The 20,257-nt window shown below is 40.2% G+C and overlaps 1 protein-coding gene across 10 annotated transcripts in view; it reads left to right on the top strand.

The window, feature by feature from the left end:
* The window catches only part of NINL (ninein like), a 195,443-nt gene that overhangs the window by 50,539 nt on the left and 124,647 nt on the right, over positions 1-20,257 (top strand). For 7 of the 10 annotated variants that reach the window (XM_045443703.1, XM_045443707.1, XM_045443710.1 and 4 more), the window contains exon 2: positions 15,335-15,464. The exons of the other annotated variants lie outside the window; for them this stretch is intronic. In XM_045443703.1, coding sequence (XP_045299659.1) covers positions 15,458-15,464 — 7 coding nt within the window. In that variant the 5' untranslated portion in view covers positions 15,335-15,457. The remainder of the gene's footprint in view (positions 1-15,334; positions 15,465-20,257) is intronic. 10 annotated transcript variants of the gene reach the window in all.

Genomic DNA, 20,257 nt, shown 5'->3' with positions numbered 1-20,257 from the left:
AACTCATCTGAACTCCTCTTCTGTGTCTCCTTTCTTTTCTTATAATCAGTTTCTTCCCTCTCTGGCTTCTCTCTCCTGAGCAGAGCCTGGAGTATGGATCTTTCCAGGGAGGCATCTTACCCATAATAAGAGCTGCCCAGCCTCCCTAGGGGTTTTTTCTAGACCTGGCTGAGTTTACTCCAATCTGAAGGCGTCTGCCAAACATAATGTCCTCATAGCCGCTCCATAATTCTCACAGAAGATGGTGGGAACAATATGTCTGTATTGTGCCAGTCTGGCTTGGAACAAAAGCCGTGGAATCCACCTCAGTGTTTGATTGATAGGATAAAGGTACAGTTGGCTTGTTAGACCCAGAGGCTTATGTATCATATTTCTTTCAGTAGATTTTTAAAATTTATTTATTTACTTGAGAGAGAGAGAGGGCATGAGCAGTGGAGGGGCAGAGAGAGAGGGAGGGAGAGAGAGAGAATTCCAAGTAGGCTATGTGTTGTCAGTGCAGAGCCCAATGCAGGGGCCTATCCCACAAACCATAAGATCATGACCTGAGCCGAGAACAAGAGTCAGGTGCTTAACTGACTAAGCCATGTAGGCACCTCTCAGTAGACTTTCTTTTTTAAGTTTATTTGTTTATTTTGAGAAAGAGAGCGTGAATGGGGGTGTGAGCGCAGGGACATGAGTGTGGCAGGGCAGAAAGAGAGGAGAAAGAGAGTCCCAAGCAGGCTCTGTGCCGTCAACACAAGCCCAATGTGGGGCTCTGTCTCAGGACCCATGAGATCATAACCTGAGCTGAAATCAAAAATCGGTTGCTTAACCGGCTGGGCCACCCAAGCACCCCTCTTTCAGTAGATTTTTAACATGAGTAGAGGAAAGGAGAAAAGGCTTGAGGGAGATAGCTTCCTACATTTGCTTTTCTATACCTGTTAGGGACAGTTTCCTTTTTTCTTTAAGTAAATGTGATGTGAGCCAAAGGATTTGGAAGAGCGACAAGAATGCAGTTAGGTTTATATTGAATGTTTTATATATTCTTTTTCACTGTTCTGTAAGCTTCAATTCGTTTGTAACCCACTTTATTGCAATCTTTGGCTCTAAAAATTTTTCCTTTTTCAGAAGTATATTTGCATATGGTGAGTGTATCACAAGCTGAGGTATATAACCTGGTAAATATTATCTTTGAGTTCTGAATTTGACCTAAATTTTGACTTTTCCTATGTAGACAAATTTAAAAATAAATCAGTGTGTTTGGAAAGAATGACACAAACTGAGTTGAATGGAAATGTCTATTGTGGAGCTCCAAAGAATTAGTGGGTTTTTCCCAATGACATTTAAGATGGGGCCTCTTTAGCCACCACACACTATGCTCCAGTACCTCTGGTTACATGATTAATTTGCTTCTAATGGTGCATGAGTTTCTGCCAATCTTTGTGTGGTTGTAAAAGAAAAATGTTTTCCCAGCAACAAGCAGGAGCAGGAGAGAGAAAGTGTGACTCTGCAGACATTGATTGAGAATCTAGTTAGAGACAGGCACAAGCTGACCAAGGCCAGAGATAGACAGACAGGCAGTGTCTGTGGCAAAGCCTGATTCTGGGTGTGGAAGATGTGTTCTAGATGTCTGGTATCAACCATGGTCCCACAGACTCGGGGTGATCATCACCTCCAGTGGTGTTGCATCTAGAACCAGACTGCCTGGCATCCCCATGACCTCACTCTCCAGACTCTTCTGAAACTCAATGGTAAGTGGATCCCAGAATGCATTGTGCTAATAAGCCTAAGAGAACCAGAATTTCAGAGCATGCAGGTGCCTTTGGCCATGAAGTTTGGCCTCCTTGTTTGGGATCTCAGAAAACCCAGGCCCAGAGACCTTAAGTACCTTGACTGAGGCCACACAGCTGCTTCATGACAAGACCTACCAGCCTGGCCATCCCAGAAGTTGTAGCAAAACTCCTGAGTCCAAGTCACTCTGGGCTGGCATGAATCTCAAGGCTGTCCCTGAGCATACCCTGCTTGTGGGGTGCACTATGGCCATGCAAGGTCAGGTGCCCTCTAGCTGGGTGGGATGTGATCCCAAAGGAGGATTGAGATGTTTGTCTCAAGAGAAGGAGGAAAGCTATATGGGCAACTGGCTCCCAGGTTGGGGCAGGCAGAGTCAGCCAGGAGCTAAGAAGAGAGGAAGTAGGAATGCTGTGGGAAAAGAGAAGGGTGTTTCTGCTTCAGGAGTGGATCCAGATGGAAATAGTGCCAGTGTACCCTTGAGAGTTGATCCTGTCAGAGAGAGGAACCCAGCAGGGGAGGCCAGGGGCAGGTGTACTTCCACCCTTAGGAGTCTTCTGAAATATAGAGGGACACTTATCAAAGAATCACTCACAGGTTTTTCCCCACCTCCCTCTCTCTATGGAGGTTGGCAGAAAGGAGACAATTTGAGTCAAGATGGAATCCAAGACTGGTGAAAACTTTAAGTGAAAAGGCGCCTGGGTGGCTCAGTTGGCTAAGTGTCTGACTTTGGCTCAGGTCATGATCTCATGATTCGAGCCCACATCAGGCTTTATGCTGACAGCTTGGAGCCTGCTTTGGATTCTTTGTCTCCCTCTCTCTGCCCCTCACCTGCTTATACTCCATTTCTCTCTCTCTCTCTCTCTCTCTCTCTCTCAAATGAATAAACATTAAAAAATATTTTTTAAAAAAAGGAGAGGCTGCGATCACATGGAAATATTGATGACTGTTTAAAGCACCCTCTTAAAAGCTTACATCACTTTTCAGTTTAAGAATGTAAAAGGAGTTTGCATACATGTGTTCATGGATATTTGCAAAACACAGGGTTTGGCAGCTGAACTGAAAGTGTACAAATGAACAAGATATGGTCCTTGCTTTCCCTGAGAAGGGTACACAGACCAGGGAGAGAGATGCATAAACATGTAGTTTTCCATCACAGTGGTGTATGCAGTGCTATGGGATCACAGAACAAGGAGCAGATTTTTGCTCCAAGGGGTCAATGAGGACATCATGGGGAAGTAACACTGATTATTAGTGATGAGCATCATTTTCCTGTTTTGGGTACTTGTATCCATTTTATTTTATTTTGTTTTGTTTTTTCTTTTTGTTCTCAAATTTTTATTCAAATTCTAGTTGTTAACATACAGTACAATATTGGCTTCAGGAGTAGAATTTAGTGATTCATCACTTACATACAACACCCAAAGCTCATCACACAAGTATCATCCTTAAGTACCCATCACCCACCTAGCCTATCCCCCACTCACCTCCCTCCATCAACATTCAATTTGTTCTCTCTCTTTAAGACTCTATGGTTTGTTTCCCTCTCTCTCTCTTTTCCCCTCTTCCCATATGTTCATCTGTTTTGTTTCTTAAATTCCATATATGAGTGAAATCATATGGTTTTTGTCTTTCTCTGACTTATTTCGCTTAGCATGATATACTCTAGCTCCATCCACATCGTTGCAAATGGCAAGATTTCATTCTTTTAAAAAATTTTTTTTTGTAACGTTTATTTTTGAGAGAGAGAGAGAGAGAGCAGGGAAGGGGCAGAGAGAGATGGAGACACAGAATCTGAAGCAGCCTTCAGCCTCTGAGCTGTCAGCACAGAGCCTGATGTGGGGCTCAAACTCATGAGCTGTGAAATCATGACGTGACACTTAACTGACTGAGCCACCCAGACACCCCAAGATTTCATTCTTTTTTTGATGGCTGAGTAATATTCCATTACACACACACACACACACACACACACACACACACACACACCGTATCTTCTTTATGCATTCATTAGTCAGTGGACATTTGGTCTGTCTCCATAGTCTGGCTATTGTTGATAATGCTGCTATAAACATTAGGGTGAATATACCCCTTCAAATCTGTATTTTTGTATCCTTTGGGTGCATACCTTATAGTGATATTGCTGGATCTTAGGGTAGTTCTATTTTTAGTTTCTTGAGGAACCTCCATACTGTTCTCCAGAGTGGCTGTACCAGTTTACATTCTCACCAATAGTGCAAGAGGGTTCCCCTTTCTCCGCATCTTCACCAATACCTGTTGTTTCTTGTGTTGTTCATTTTAGCCATTCTGACAGATGTGTGTTGCTATCTCCTCATGGTTTTGATATGCGTTTCCCTGATGATGAGTGATGTTGAGCATCTTTTCATGTGTCTATTAGCCATCTGGACATCTTCTTTGGAAAAGTGTCTATTCATATCTTCTGCCCATTTCTTTAGGTTATTTTATTTTTTGGGTGTTGAGTTTGATAAGTTCTTTATAGATTTTGGATACCTTTTTCAGGTATGTCGTTTGCAAATATCTTCTCCTATTCCCATGCCTTTGAGTTCTGTTGATGGTTTCCTTCACTGTGCAGAAGCTTTTTATCTTGATGAGATCTCAGTAGTTCATTTTTGCTTTTGTTTCCCTAGCCTCTGGCGACATGTCTCATAAGAAGTTGCTCTGTCCGAGGTCAAAGAGGTTGCTGCCTGTGTTCTTCTCTAAGACTTTGCTGGTTTCCTGTCTCACACCTAGGTCTTTCATCCATTTTGAGTTTATTTTTTGTGTCTAGTGTAAGAAAGTGGCCCAGGTTCATTCTTTTGCATGTCGCCATCCAGTTTCCCAACACCATTTGTTAAAGAGACTGTTTTTTTTCCATTACATATACTTTCCTGTTTTGCCGAAGATGAGTTGACCATATAGTGTGGGTTCATTTCTGGGCTTTCTGTTTTGTTCCATTGATGTATGTCTGTTTTTGTGCCAGTACCATACTATCTTGATGACTACAGCTTTGTAATATAGCTTGAAATCTGGAATCTTGACGCTTTCAGTTTGTTTTTATTTTTCAGGATTGCTTTGGATATTCAGAGTCTTTTGTGGTTCCATACAAATTTTATGATTGTTCTTGCTCTGTGAAAAATGGTCTGTGAAAAATTTTGATAGAAATTGCATTAAATGTGTGGATTGCTTTGGGTAGTATAGACATTTTAAGGATGTTTATTAGTTGTATTTAAAAAAATTTTTTAGGGGATTTTGGGAAGGTGGCAGCATAGAGGGACGCTGGGCTCACTGCACATCCTGCTGATCACTTAGATTCCACCTACACCTGCCTAAATAACCCAGAAAACCGCCAGAGGATTAGCAGAACGAAGTCTCTGGAGCCAAGCGCAGACGAGAGGCCCACAGAAGAGGGTAGGAAGGGCGGTGAGGCGGTGTGCGCTCCACAGACTGGTGGGAGGGAGCTGGGTCGGAGGGGCGGCCCGCCAGCCAAGCAGAGCCCCCGAGTCTCGCTTGCAAAAGCGGAGGGGCTGGTTGGAGTGTGTTCCGACAGCAAGCGGGACTTAGCATCTGGGAGGTCATAAGTTAACAGCTCTGCTCGGAAAGCGGGAAGGCTGGAGGACAAAGGGAGGGAGAATTGCTGAGCCCCGGGACGACAGAGCTCAGTTTGGCGGGGAACAAAGGCGCTCACCAGCGCCATCTCCCTCGCCCATCCCCCAGCCAAAATCCCAAAGGGAACCAGTTCCTGCCAGGGAACTTGCTTAACACCCAACGCTGTGCTTCTGCGGAGCCACCCCTCCGGCAGTAGGTCTGACTCCCTCCCGCTGCCACAGGGCCCCTCCTGAAGTGGATCACCTAAGGAGAAGCGAGCTAAGCCTGCCCCTCCTGCCCCCGTGCACCTTGCCTACCCACCCCAGCTAATATGCCAGATCCCCAGCACCACAAGCCTGGCAGTGTGCAAGTAGCCCAGACGGGCCCTGCCACCCCACAGTGAATCCCACCCCTAGGAGAGGGGAAGAGAAGGCACACACCAGTCTGACTGTGGCCCCAGCGGTGGGCTGGGGGCAGACATCAGGTCTGACTGCGGCCCCGCCCACCAACTCCAATTATACACCACAGCACAGGGGAAGTGCCCTGCAGGTCCGCACCACTCCAGGGACTATCCAAAATGACCAAACGGAAGAATTCCCCTCAAAAGAATCTCCAGGAAATAACAACAGCTAATGAACTGATCAAAAAGGATTTAAATAATATGACAGAAAGTGAATTTAGAATAATAGTCATAAAATTAATCGCTGGGCTTGGAAACAGTATAGAGGACAGCAGAGAATCTCTTGCTACAGAGATCAAAGGACTAAGGAACAGTCAGGAGGAGCTGAAAAGTGCTTTAAACGACATGCAAAATAAAATGGAAATGACCACGGCTTGGATTGAAGAGGCAGAGGAGAGAATAGGTGAACTAGAAGATAAAATTATGGAAAAAGAGGAAGCTGAGAAAAAGAGAGATAAAAAAATCCAGGAGTATGAGGGGAAAATTAGAGAACTAAGTGATACACTAAAAAGAAATAATATACGCATAATTGGTATCCCAGAGGAGGAAGAGAAGGGAAAGGTGCTGAAGGTGTACTTGAAGAAATAATAGCTGAGAACTTCCCTGAACTGGGGAAGGAAAAAGGCATTGAAATCCAAGAGGCACAGAGAACTCCCTTCAGACATAACTTGAATTGATCTTCTGCATGACATATCATAGTGAAACTGGCAAAATACAAGGATAAGAGAAAATTCTGAAAGCAGCAAGGGATAAACGTGCCCTAACATATAAAGGGAGACCTATAAGACTCGTGACTGATCTCTCTTTTGAAACTTGGCAGGCCAGAAAGGCATGGCAGGAGATCTTCAATGTGATGAAGAGTAAAATACGCAGCCGAGAATCCTTTATCCAGCAAGTCTGTCATTTAGAATAAAAGGAGAGATAAAGGTCTTCCCAAACAAACAAAAACTGAAGGAATTCATCACCACTGAACCAGCTCTACAAGAGATCCTAAGGGGAATCCTGTGAGACAAAGTACCAGAGACATCACTACAAGCATAAAACATACAGACATCACAATGACTCTAAACCCGTATCTTTCTATAATAACACTGAATGTAAATGGACTAAATGCACCACCCCAAAGACATAGGGTATCAGAATGGATAAAAAAAACAAGACCCATCTATTTGCTGTCTACAAGAGATTCATTTTAGACCTGAGGACACCTTTAGATTGAGAGTGAGGGGATGGAGAACTATTTATCATGCTACCGGAAGCCAAAAGAAAGCTGGAGTAGCCATACTTATATCAGACAAACTAGACTTCAAATTAAAGCCTGTAACAAGAGATGAAGAAGGGCATTATATAATCATTACAGGGTCTATCCATCAGGAAGAGCTAACAGTTATAAACGTCTATTCGCCGAATACGGGAGCCCCCAAATATATAAAACAATTACTCATAAACATAAACAACCTTATTGATAAGAATGTGGTAATTGCAGGGGACTTTAACATTCCACTTACAGAAATGGATAGATCATCTAGACACACGGTCAATAAAGAAACAAGGGCCTGAATGAGACATTGGATCAGATGGACTTGACAGATATATGTAGAACTCTGCATCCCAAAGCAACAGAATATACTTTCTTCTCAAGTGCACATGGAACATTCTCCAAGATAGATCACATACTGGGTCACAAAACAGCCCTTCATAAGTATACAAGAATTGAAATTATACTATGCATACTTTCAGACCACAATGCTATGAAGCTTGAAATCAACCACAGGAAAAGTCTGGAAAACCTCCAAAAGCATGGAGGTTAAAGAACACCCTACTAAAGAATGAGTGGGTCAACCAGGCAATTAGAGAAGAAATTAAAAAATATATGGAAACAAACGAAAATGAAAATACAACAATCCAAACACTTTGGGATGCAGTGAAGGCAGTCCTGAGAGGAAAATACATTGCAATCCAGGCCTATCTCAAGAAGCAAGAAAAATCCCAAATACAAAATCTAACAGCACACCTAAAGGAAATAGAAGCAGAACAGCAAAGGCAGCCTAAACCCAGCAGAAGAAGAGAAATAATAAAGATCAGAGCAGAAATAAACAATATAGAATCTAAAAAAACTGTAGAGCAGATCAACGAACCCAAGAGTTGCTTTTTTGAAAAAAAAAAAAAACAAAAAAAACGAAATTTAGAAACCTCTAGCCAGGCTTCTCAAAAAGAAAAGGGAGATGACCCAAATAGATAAAATCATGAATGAAAATGGAATTATTACAACCAATCTCTCAGAGATACAAACAATTATCAGGGAATACTATGAAAAATTATATGCCAACAAACTGGACAACCTGGAAGAAATGGACAAATTCCTAAACATCCACACGCTTCCAAAACTCAATCAGGAGGAAATAGAAAGCTTGAACAGACCCATAACCAGCGAAGAAACTGAATCAGTCATCAAAAATCTCCCAACAAATAAGAGTCCAGGACCAGATGGCTTCCCAGGGGAGTTCTACCAGACGTTTAAAGCAGAAATAATACCTATCCTTCTCAAGCTGTTCCAAAAAATAGGAAGGGAAGGAAAACTTCCAGACTCATTCTATGAAGCCAGTATTACTTTGATTCCTAAACCGGACAGAGACCCAGTAAAAAAAAAGAACTACAGGCCAATATCCCTGATGAATATGGATGCAAAAATTCTCAATAAGATACTAGCAAATCGAATTCAACAGCATATAAAAAGAATTATCCACCATGATCAAGTGGGATTCATTCCTGGGCTGCAGGGCTGGTTCAACATTCGCAAATCAATCAACGTGATACATCACATTAATAAAAGAAAAGATAAGAGCCATATGATCCTGTCAATCGATGCAGAAAAGGCCTTTGACAAAATTCAGCAACCTTTCTTAATAAAAACCCTTGAGAAAGTCGGGATAGAAGGAACATACTTAAAGATCATAAAAGCCATTTATGAAAAGCCCACAGCTAACATCATCCTCAATGGGGAAAAACTGAGAGCTTTTTCCCTGAGATCAGGAACACGACAGGGATGCCCACTCTCACCGCTGTTGTTTAACACAGTGTTGGAAGTTCTAGCATCAGCAATCAGACAACAAAAGGAAATCAAAGGCATCAAAACTGGCAAAGATGAAGTCAAGCTTTCACTTTTTGCAGATGACATGATACTATACATGGAAAATCCGATAGACTCCACCAAAAGTCTGCTAGAACTGATACATGAATTCAGCAAAGTTGCAGGATACAAAATCAATGTACAGAAATCAGTTGCATTCTTATACACTAACAATGAAGCAACAGAAAGACAAATAAACTGATCCCATTCACAATTGCACCAAGAAGCATGAAATACCTAGGAATAAATCTAACCAAAGATGTAAAAGATCTGTATGCTGAAAACTATAGAAAGCTTATGAAGGAAATTGAAGAAGAAAGAAAGAAATGGAAAGACATTCCCTGCTCATGGATTGGAAGAATAAATATTGTCAAAATGTCAATACTACCCAAAGCTGTCTACACATTCAATGCAATCCCAATCAAAATTATACCAGCATTCTTCTCGAAGCTAGAACAAGCAATCCTAAAATTCATATGGAACCACAAAAGGCCCCGAATAGCCAAGGTAAGTTTGAAGAAGAAGACCAAAGCAGGAGGCATCACAATCCCAGACTTTAGCCTCTACTACAAAGCTGTCATCATCAAGACAGCATGGTATTGGCACAAACACAGACGCATAGACGAATGGAATAGAATAGAAACCCCAGAACTAGACCCACAAACGTATGGCCAACTCATCTTTGACAAAGCAGGAAAGAACATCCAATGGAAAAAAGACAGTCTCTTTAGCAAATGGTGCTGGGAGAACTGGACAGCAACATGCAGAAGGTTGAAACTAGACCACTTTCTCACACCATTCACAAAAATAAACTCAAAATGGATAAAGGACCTGAATGTGAGACAGGAAACCATCAAAACCCTAGAGGAGAAAGCAGGAAAAGACCTCTCTGACCTCAGCCGTAGCAATCTCTTACTCGACACATCCCCAAAGGCAAGGGAATTAAAAGCAAAAATGAACTACTGGGACCTTATGAAGATAAAAAGCTTCTGCACAGCAAAGGAAACAACCAACAAAACTAAAAGGCAACCAACAGAATGGGAAAAGATATTTGCAAATGACATATCGGACAAAGGGCTAGTATCCAAAATCTATAAAGAACTCACCAAACTCCACACCCGAAAAACAAATAACCCACTGAAGAAATGGGCAGAAAACATGAGTAGACACTTCTCTAAAGAAGACATCCGGATGGCCAACAGGCACATGAAAAGATGCTCAACGTCGCTCCTTATCAGGGAAATACAAATCAAAACCACACTCAAATATCACCTCACGCCAGTCAGAGTGGCCAAAATGAACAAATCAGGAGACTATAGATGCTGGAGAGGATGTGGAGAAACGGGAACCCTCTTGCACTGTTGGTGGGAATGCAAATTGTTGTAGCCCCTCTGTAAAACAGTGTGGAGGTTCCTCAGAAAATTAAAAAGAGACCTACCCTATGACCCAGCAATAGCACTGCTAGGAATTTACCCAAGGGATACGGGAGTACTGATGCATAGGGGCACTTGTACCCCAATGTTTATAGCAGCACTCTCAACAATAGCCAAATTGTGGAAAGAGCCTAAATGTCCATCAACTGATGAATGGATAAAGAAATTGTGGTTTATATACACAATGGAATACTACATGGCAATGAGAAAAAATGAAATATGGCCCTTTGTAGCAACATGGATGGAACTGGAGAGTGTGATGCTAAGTGAAATTAGCCATACAGAGAGACTGATACCGTATGTTTTCACTCTTAGGTGGATCCTGAGAAACTTAACAGAAACCCATGGGGGACGGGAAGGAAAAAAAAAAAAAGAGGTTAGAGTGGGAGAGAGCCAAAGCATAAGAAACTTTAAAAACTAAGAACAAACTGAGGGTTGATGGGGCGTGGGAGGGAGGGGAAGGTGGGTGATGGGTATTGAGGAGGGCACCTTTTGGGATGAGCACTGGGTGTTATATGGAAACCAATTTGACAATAAATTTCATATATTGAAAAAAAATTGTTTTTAATGTTTCTTTATTTTTGAGGCAGAGAGAGAGACAGAGCTCAAGCAGGGAAGGGGCAAAGAGAGAGGGAGACACAAAATCAAAAGCAGGCTCCAGGCTCTGAGCTGTCAGCACAGAGCCCGATGCAGGGCTTGAACTCACAACAGTGAGATCATGATCTGAGCTGGTCAGACGCTTAACCGACTGAGCCACCCAGGTGCCCCATAACTTGTATTCTTTTTAAAATAACTTGTCATCCTTTGCCTGTTTTTAAAATGTAGTGGTTTGTAAACACTCTTTACAAAATAAGAATATTAGCATTTCCTTTTCCGTTCTGTATATTTTATGAGATATTTGTCTGTTATTTTAAATTTTCAACAGCTTTATTGTTAGAGAATTCCATAAGGTTCACTCATTTAAAGTGTATTCTTTATGGGATTGCACAATTATTGTCATAATCAAATTTTCAAACATTTACATCACCCCAAAAATAAACCCTGTGTCTCTAGCAGTAATTCCCCATTCTCCTCATACCCACTCCTTACGTCCTATAGGCCTAGACTAGTCTTCTTTCTGTCCCTATAGAATTGCTTATTCTGGACATTTTATCCGAATGAATCATATAATCTGTGGTCTTTTGGATCTGGCTTTTTCACTTAGCATAATGATTTTGAGGTTCATCTATGTTGTAGCATGTATCAGGACTTCATTCTTTTTGACTGCTGATAAATTCTGCTGGTGGGTGTACTTTGTTTTGTTTACCATCCATCAGTTGATGATTCAACACTTGGGTTAGTTCCATCAGTTGCTCTTATGAATAATGCTGCTGTGAACATTCATGTGCAAGTTTTTGTCTAGATGTATGTTTTCATTTTCTCTTGTGTATGTATCTAGGAGTAGAATTGCTGAGTCGTATAGTAACTCTATGTTTAACCTTCTGCAGGATTGCCAAATGATCTTCCAAAGTAGCTGCTCCATTTTAGATACCTCTTAGCAATGTATGAGGGATCCAATTTCTGCACATCCTCTCCAGTGCTTATTTTCTGTCTTTGTGAGTGTAGGCATTCTGGTGGGTAGAAAGTGGTTATTATATCAGTGTCATTTTCATTTTCATTTCCGTAATGACTAAAGATCTTGACTTGAGCATCTTTTCATGTGCTTTTTGTCCATTCATGTATCTTCTTTGATGAAATATATGCTAAATTTTATACTGATCAACTGCTGTCTGTAGAGGCTGCCCCAGTTTATATTTCCATCAGCACAGCCTAGAGTTCTATTTTCAACAGTGTGCCAATTCATATGTTGAAGCCCCACTGAACTAATGATGTTAAAATAAGGTCATGTATTGGGCTCTAAGACAGTATGACTAGTGTCCTTACAAGAAAAGAAGTTAAGGACACAGACACACACACACATAGAGGGAAGACCATATTAGAATACAGGGAGAAGAAGGCTATCTGCAAGCCCCAAAGAGAGAGTCCTTAGAAGGAACCAACCCTGCTGTTATCTTGAGCTTGGATGTCCAGCCTCCAGAACTGTGGGAAAATAAATTTCATTTATTTTTTATTTTTTTAAATGTTTTTTTGTTTTATTTGAGAGAGAGACTGAGACAGAGTGTGAGCTGGGGAAGGGCAGAGAGAGAGGGAGACACAGAATCCAAAACAGGCTCCAGGCTCTGAGCTGTCAGCACAAAGCCCGACGCGGGGCTCGAACCCACAAACCGTGAGATCATGACCTGAGCTGAAGTCGGCCGCTTAACTGACTGAGCAACCCAGGTGTCCCTAAATTTCATTTGTCGTAAGGCACTTAGTCTGTGGTAATATACAAAGTAATATACAATCTGATAAGTGAAAAGTCATGTCTCCTTGTCTCTTTTGGTAAATACTGTTAAGTATCTCCTAACTGTTTGTTGTATTTGTAAGTAATCTAGATCCTTTGCTAGGTTACTTAGGGTATAAATCTTGTTCATTATTGATTTTAGGAACTCTTTATTTAGTAAATTAGCCCTTTTTTTTAAAGTTTATTTATTTTGAGAGACAGAGAGCCTGTGCGAGTGAGCAGGGGAGGGGCAGAGAGTGGGAGAGAATCCCAAGTAGGCCCCCAACTGTTAGTGTGGAGCCCAATGCACTGAACCCCACCTAGGCTCCAAGAAAATTAGCCTTTTGTCTGTTGTTTGCATTAGAATTGTTTTAGTTTGCCATTTATCTTCTGACTTTATTCTTTTTTATTTTAAATGTGTATTTATTTTGAGAGAGAGAACGTATGCATGTGATCAGGGGGAGGGGTAGAGAAAGAGTGGAGAGAGAATCCCAAGCAGGCTGCACACAGAGCCCAACATGGAGCTGTATCTCATAACCGTAAGTTGTGAAATCAAGAGTTGCATGCTTAACCGACTGAGCTACCCAGGTGCTCCTCTTTTGACTTCATTCTTTGCCTCTTAGAAATTTTAACTTTCATGTAGTCAAACTTCCCACTCTTATAAGAATGATGCAGAATTTATATTTTATTCTAGTTCTTTTACAGATTGAGTTTTTCTTGGTTTAAATTTCTGGTTCTTCTGGAATTTACTTTGCTAAAAAGAATGAGATAAGTATCCAAATTTATTTTCTTATATACAGCTAATCAGTTTTTTTGACAGCACTTTCTTGATAAATTGTTTTGTCCTTTGATATACAATATCACTTTTATCATATGCTAGATATGCTGTATATATTTTGAACTATTTTTTAGGCATTTTCTGTTCTATTTTTGTTTAGTGACTCTTTTTCTCTAGACTTTCACTAGTATTACCTTGTTTAAATTACTACAGCTTTATAACTGTTTTAATATTTCATAAGGCTAGTCCTCTCTTACTCTTCTTCCTTTTCAGAAATATCCTGGCTATTCTGCTTGTATATATGAACCTCAGAATTAACTTGTTTATATCCCCAAAATACCCCCATTGGTATTTTTATTGGGTAAACATTAAATGTGTAGATGAAGGAGACTAGATACTAAATAGTCAGCCTCCTTATGCAATAACATGGTGTGTCTTTCCATTTGTTAAAGTCTTTTGTGTTTGTCTTTCAGGAATTTACTGATGCAGGTCTTACAGATTTCTTTTTTTTTTTTTTTTTTGAGGAAGATTATTATTATTTTTTTAAATATAATTTGTGTCAAGTTGGCTAAATACAGTGTGCTCTTGGTTTGGGGGATAGATTCCCGTGATTCATCGCTTACATACAACACTCAGTGCTCATCCAAACAAGTGCCCTGCTCAATGCCTACCACCCATTTCCCCATTCTCCACCTCCCTCCCCGCATCAACCCTCTGTTAGTTCTCTGTATTTAAGACTCTCTTATGGTTTGCCTTCCTCCCTCTCTGTTTGTAACTATTGAGGAAAATTATGTTTTAATGTAATAATGAAACAAAAGACAATTCTATTTTATGGTAAAGAATATTTAATTATACATCAGACAAAATGACATCATTCATAAAGTATCACAAATGTGAAAATTATTATAAAGATGAGGAAAATAGATTTCATCAAATTTCATTTTCTCCAAAGTAACATAGTTGTTTGATGCAAAGTAGTACCTGGGTTCCTGTAAATGGCTTTTCTTTTCTTCTACCTATTCTCTTTATTTCATGTGTCTGTTCTAAGCCCATAGACTTTAGGATCAGACTTTTGTTTCTTTTAATGTGTTATTTTTCTTGTTTTACCCATGATTATGTATATACTTAGGGGCTTACATTATTGGGAATAGTCTAAGGTAAATGAGTAATGAGGATAAACTTGATCTGCATTATCTGTCTTCTGAGAGCACTCAGGGGTTTCATCCTCAGCCCAGTGATGCCCTGCTTGTCACTCCTTCTAATGAGTGCTGAGGTGGGCATTCAGGTTTGTATATTTTTAATGGATCAGTTGGGACCCAGTTCTCCTTTATACTCTGACTAACCTATATCAACTCTGGATTTTTCTGATAATTGTTTCTCTCCAGGTCCAGATCTAATACATTTCTTTAGATTATTTTTGTGTATTTATTATAACATAAATAGATTTTTTCTTCATTATATTAACTGATTATTATCTGACTATAGGAATAAAGGCTATTAACTTTTTTGTTATTAGTTTTATACCCAGGCAGATTAGTGAATAGCTTTCATTCTGATTATAAAGCATTTGCTAATAAATTTGAATCTTTAAAAAAAATGCTTGTGACAAATGTAGCAATGAGTTCAAAACTCTAGCAGTGTTGGCCCTTGTCAGATTATGAAGACTACAAGAAATTTAAGAAGAAGACAGTGCTCTGCCAGGGCTGGGGTCACTGGGGAGCCTTTGTCCTCCATGTCATCTGCATTGTCCCTCCAATTCCTGAGGTAGACAGTTGACATTTTGGTATGGTGGTATTATATGAAGTTCTTTCTATCACAGATAATGCGAAGGTGTGTGTGGTGCTAACAGATTGCCACCCCAGCCGGCTCCAGTGTAGGCCTCTGCAGAAGACACTGGCCCAGCAGTGTTACACTTCACCCGTTTCTGGAACTCAGTCCCATCATGGCAGGTATATGTAAAAGGCACACATTTCAAAAACAGGCTCCATGTGAAAGAAAAAGCCCCAAATACTTGTGAATACAACTTTGTCTTATTTTTGCAGATATCCATTACTGTTAGCAGTTTCTGCCTATTTGGTGGTTTTCCTGTGTATATCTTCTTGGATTTCTTAAAATGATGATTCACCTGGATTAAGTCAAGCATCTTACCAGTTGACAAGTCAGGTTTTCTCTTGATTGGCTATATTTTCATGCCCAACCAGTCTCTCTCACTTGTAGCACAGACTGGATGTCTCTGGATGAGACCACAAGGTCCACATCTGTGTTATCCCAACCAGGTCCCCTGCCCCAACATGGCTAGATGCTCCCTCTGCTGGCAATGCCATCTGTGCCCCAGGCCCTTGTTAAGTCAAATTGCATTTCAGCACTCTCCTCATTTACATTTATTTCTGCCTTGGAATCTTGGCAGCAAAATCCTGCTACTAAAATACTGGTTTCAAGAGAGCAGCATCTAGAACCTGACATATAGAAGGAGCTTAGGAAATGTTTGTTGCATAAATCCTTCTTAATAAAATCTTTGACTTCATTCTCTTCCATACATAAAAGATGAAATGCATTCTTAAAAAACTATTAAATCTGTACAGTTCTGCTTGGGCTGCCATAACAAAGTACTACAGACTACAAACAAACAAGTTTATTTTCTCACTGTTTTGGAGACTGGAAGTCTGAGATCAAGGTGTCAGTAGGATTGGTTTCTAGTGAGACCTCTACCCTTGGGATGCAGATAGCTTCCTTGTTGCCCTGTGCTCACATGGCTTGTCTTTGCATGCTTGTAGGGAGAGAGCAAGCTCTCTGGTGTCTCTTTTAAGGACATTAATCCTGTCAGATCAGTGCTTCACCCGTATGAGCCCATTTTACCTTAATTACTTTCTTAGAAGCCCCATCTCCAAATACGTCACACTGGTGGTTAAGGCTTTAATATATAAATTTGGGGGGGGAGGGATACAAACATTCAGTCCATAGTAATATCTTGGCCACTTTATGTTGTAAGTTTTGGTTTTGTTTTTTTTAATGAAAATAGTCAAATTCACATTATGGTGATGGCTTAAGAAATTATCTAGAATCTCTGGGAAGTTCTAAAGTTGAGCTTGGAAGGTACTACTGTGGCCTGAATGTTTGTATCCTCCCCAAATTCATATGTTGAAATCCTAACTCCCACGTTTGATGGTATTAGGAAGTGGGGCCTTTGGAAGGTGCTTAGGTCATGAGGGTGGAGCCCATGAATGGAATTAGTGCCCATGTGAAAGAGGCCCCAGAGAGCTACTATGTTCCTTCCACCACGTGAGGACACAGCAAGAAGGCGCCAGCCTATGAACAAGCAAGTGGGCCCTCACCAACACCTGACCCTGCTGGTGCCTTGGTCTTGGACTTGCCACCCTGCAGGACTGTAAGTCAGAAGTTTTTTGTTGTTTATAAGCTACCCAATCTGTGGTATTTTGATAGAACAGCCTGACTGGACTGATAGATGTGATCCCCAAATACACTGTTCCTCACGTGCAGGCTTCTTAATATCCCCAACTATTACAGTTTCCTGAAGAGCTTTTTGGAAGCTTAAGGACAAGCCCAGAGCATTCTGTTGAGTTTAGAGTATTTCCAAGTCAGTCATTTTTATTCTTTTTATTTCTCCATGAAGATTGCTGCTAAAATATGGTTTGATTTGATTTAAAGTTTGTTCGTTTTTGAGTAATCTCTACACTCAAGGTGGGGACTCAAGGTGGGGCATGAACTCTACAACCCCAAGGTCAGGAGTCACATGCTCTTCCAACTAGACCAGCTTCTGATTTGATTTTACATGATTTGTTAAATGTCTTTTATCCCACTTAATTGGATAGTGTCCTACTCTGTAGTGTTTTTAAGAAGCAAATTTAGGCTGAATTAGGTGTGAGTGTGTTTGTCCAGCATGAAGTTATTGGGGCTTACATGTCCTGTTCTGAAGGTAAAACACTCTGGGGGATGTAAAGGACCCATAGCTGCTGGATGTATAATTTTAGAGATTGTCTTGGGGAAAGGGAGTAGAAGTGGCTTTGGGGAAAGTTTGTGGGTTTCTTTTGTTTTCCTAAATGCTTTTTCTGGGGCTTCTCATTTCTTATTTAGGCCATTTATTTTATTTACTCTTTTGGGGAGTGTGTTTCTTCAAGCCCTGTCACACCAAGAGGGAATTCACCACAAAGCAGGTACTTGCCATGCCAGGATTCAGACCAGCATTTAACATTTTCCTCTTAACTGAAGTTGAAGTGTAACATTACATAACAAAAGTGCACAGATAATAATGAATTGTCACAGAGTTAACATACATGTATAACCACCATCCCAGTAAAAAGAATAGAATATTACTGACTACCCCCTCATATGTTGTCCTATTTATTTTTTCCTTTCTACTGTCCTCTATCTTAACTTTTAACACCACAAAGTAATTTTTCCTGCTTTTGAATTTAATGTAAATGGAATCATGCAATATGTCTGGCTTCTTTTCATTACGTTTGTGAGATTCAGGTTGTTGTCATTGCCATGCAGTTCATTCTTTACCATTGTTTTATAGTTTTCCAGAATAGATCACAAAGTATTTATTTTTACCTTTGATAGATATTTTATAGTGCTTTTTTTCCTTTTTTTTCTATTTAAATTTTAGTTTACATACAGTGCAATATTGGTTTCAGGAGTAGAATTCAGTGATCCATCACTTATACACAACACCAGTGCTCATCATAAGTGTCCTCCTCATACCCGTCACCCATCTAGCCCATCTCCCACTCACCTCCCTCTGTCAACCCATAGTTTGTGCTCTACCATTAAGAGTCTCTTGTAGTTTGTTTCAGTCTCTTCTCTTCCCCCCACCTTCCTATATGTTCATTTGTTTGTTTCTTAAATTCTACATATGGGTGGAATCATACGGTATTTGTCTTTCTCTGTTTGAGTTATTTCACTTAGCATAGTACATTCTGGCTCCATCCAAATCATTGCATATGGCAAGATTCCATTCTTTTTGATGGCTGAGTAATATTCCACCACACACACACACACACACACACACACACACACACACACACCACCACCACCACCACCACCACCACCACCACCACCACCACCACCATCATCATCACCATCATTATCATCATGTTTATTCATTAGTTGATGGACATTTGGGCTCTCTCCATAGTCTGGCTATTGTTGATAAAGCTGCTATAAACATAGGCTATGTGGAGCCCTTCAAATCTGTATTTTTGTGTTCTTTGGGTAAATACTTAAAAGTGAAATTGCTGGATCATAGGGTAGTTCTATTTTTAGTTTCTTGAGGAACTTCCATACTGCTCTCCCGAGTGGCTGCCCCAGTTTGCATTCCCACCATTAGTGCAAGAAGGTTCCTCATTCTACTCATCCTCACCAACACCTGTTTTTTCTTGTGTTAATTTTAGCCATTCTGACAGGTGTGAGGTGCTATCTCCTGGTGGTTTTGATTTGTAGTTTCCTGATAATGAGTGATGTTGAGCATCTTTTCATGTATCTGTTAGCCATCTGGATGTCTCCTTTGGAACGTGTCTATTCATATCTTATGCCCATTTCTTAACTAGGTTATTTGTTTTTTGGGTGTTGAGTTTGATAAGTTCCTTATAGGTTTTGGATACTCTTTATCTGATATGTCATTTGCAAATATCTTTCCCCATTCTGTCGGTTGCCTTTTAGTTTTGTTGATTGTTTCCTTCACTGTGCAGAAGCTTTTTATCTTGATGAGGTCCTAATAGTTCATGTTTGCCTCTAGAGACATGTCTAGGAAGAAGCTGCTATGGCCTAGGTCAAATAGGTTGTTACCTGTGTTCTCCTCTAGGATTTTGATGGTTTCCTATCTCATATTTAGGTCTTTCATCCATTTTGAATTTATTTTTGTGTCTGGTAGAAGAAAATGGTCCAGTTTCATTCTTCTGCATGTTGCTGTCCAGTTTTCCCATCAGCATTCGTTCTGTTGGGAACAGTTTCTGTCCCAAGAGACTGTCTTTTTTCCATTGGATATTACCTCCTGCTTTGTTGAAGATGAGTTGATCATATAGTTGTAGGTTTGTTTCTGGGTTCTCTATCCTTTTCCACTGGTCTGCATGTTTGTTTTTATGCCAGTACCATACTGTCTGGATGACTATAGCTTTGTAATATAGCTTGAAATCTGGAATTGTGATGCCTCCAGTTATATTTTTCTTTTTCAGAATTGCTTTGGCTATTCGGGGTCTTTTGTGGTTCCATACAGATTTTAGGATTGTTTTGTTCTAGCTCTGTGAAAAATGGTGGTGGTATTTTGATAGGGATTGCATTAAATGTGTAGATTGCTTTGGGTAGTGTAGACATTTTAACAGTGTTATTCCAATGCACAAGCATGAAATGCTTTTCCATTTCTTTGTATCCTCTTCAGTTTCTTTCATAAGTGTTCTGTAGTTTTCAGAGTATTGATCTTTTACTTCTTTAGTTAGGTTTATTCCTGGTATCTAATTGTTTTTGATCTATTTGCAAATGGGATTGATTCCTTGATTTCTTTTTCTGCTGCTTTGTTATTGGTGTGTAGAAATGCAACCAATTTCTGTACATTGATTTTATCTCCTGTAACTTTGCTGAATTCATGTATTAATGTATGAATTCATGTAGCAATTTTTTGGTGGAGTTTTTCAGGTTTTCTACATGAAGTATCATGTCATCTGCAGATAGTGAAAGTTTGACTTCTTTCTTGCTGATTTGGATGCCTTTTATTTTCTTTCTTTCTTTC

This window comes from Leopardus geoffroyi, chromosome A3 (genome assembly GCF_018350155.1).
Source record: "Leopardus geoffroyi isolate Oge1 chromosome A3, O.geoffroyi_Oge1_pat1.0, whole genome shotgun sequence".
NCBI classification, from domain to species: Eukaryota; Metazoa; Chordata; class Mammalia; order Carnivora; family Felidae; genus Leopardus; species Leopardus geoffroyi.
This window is presented reverse-complemented; position numbering and strand designations above follow the sequence as displayed.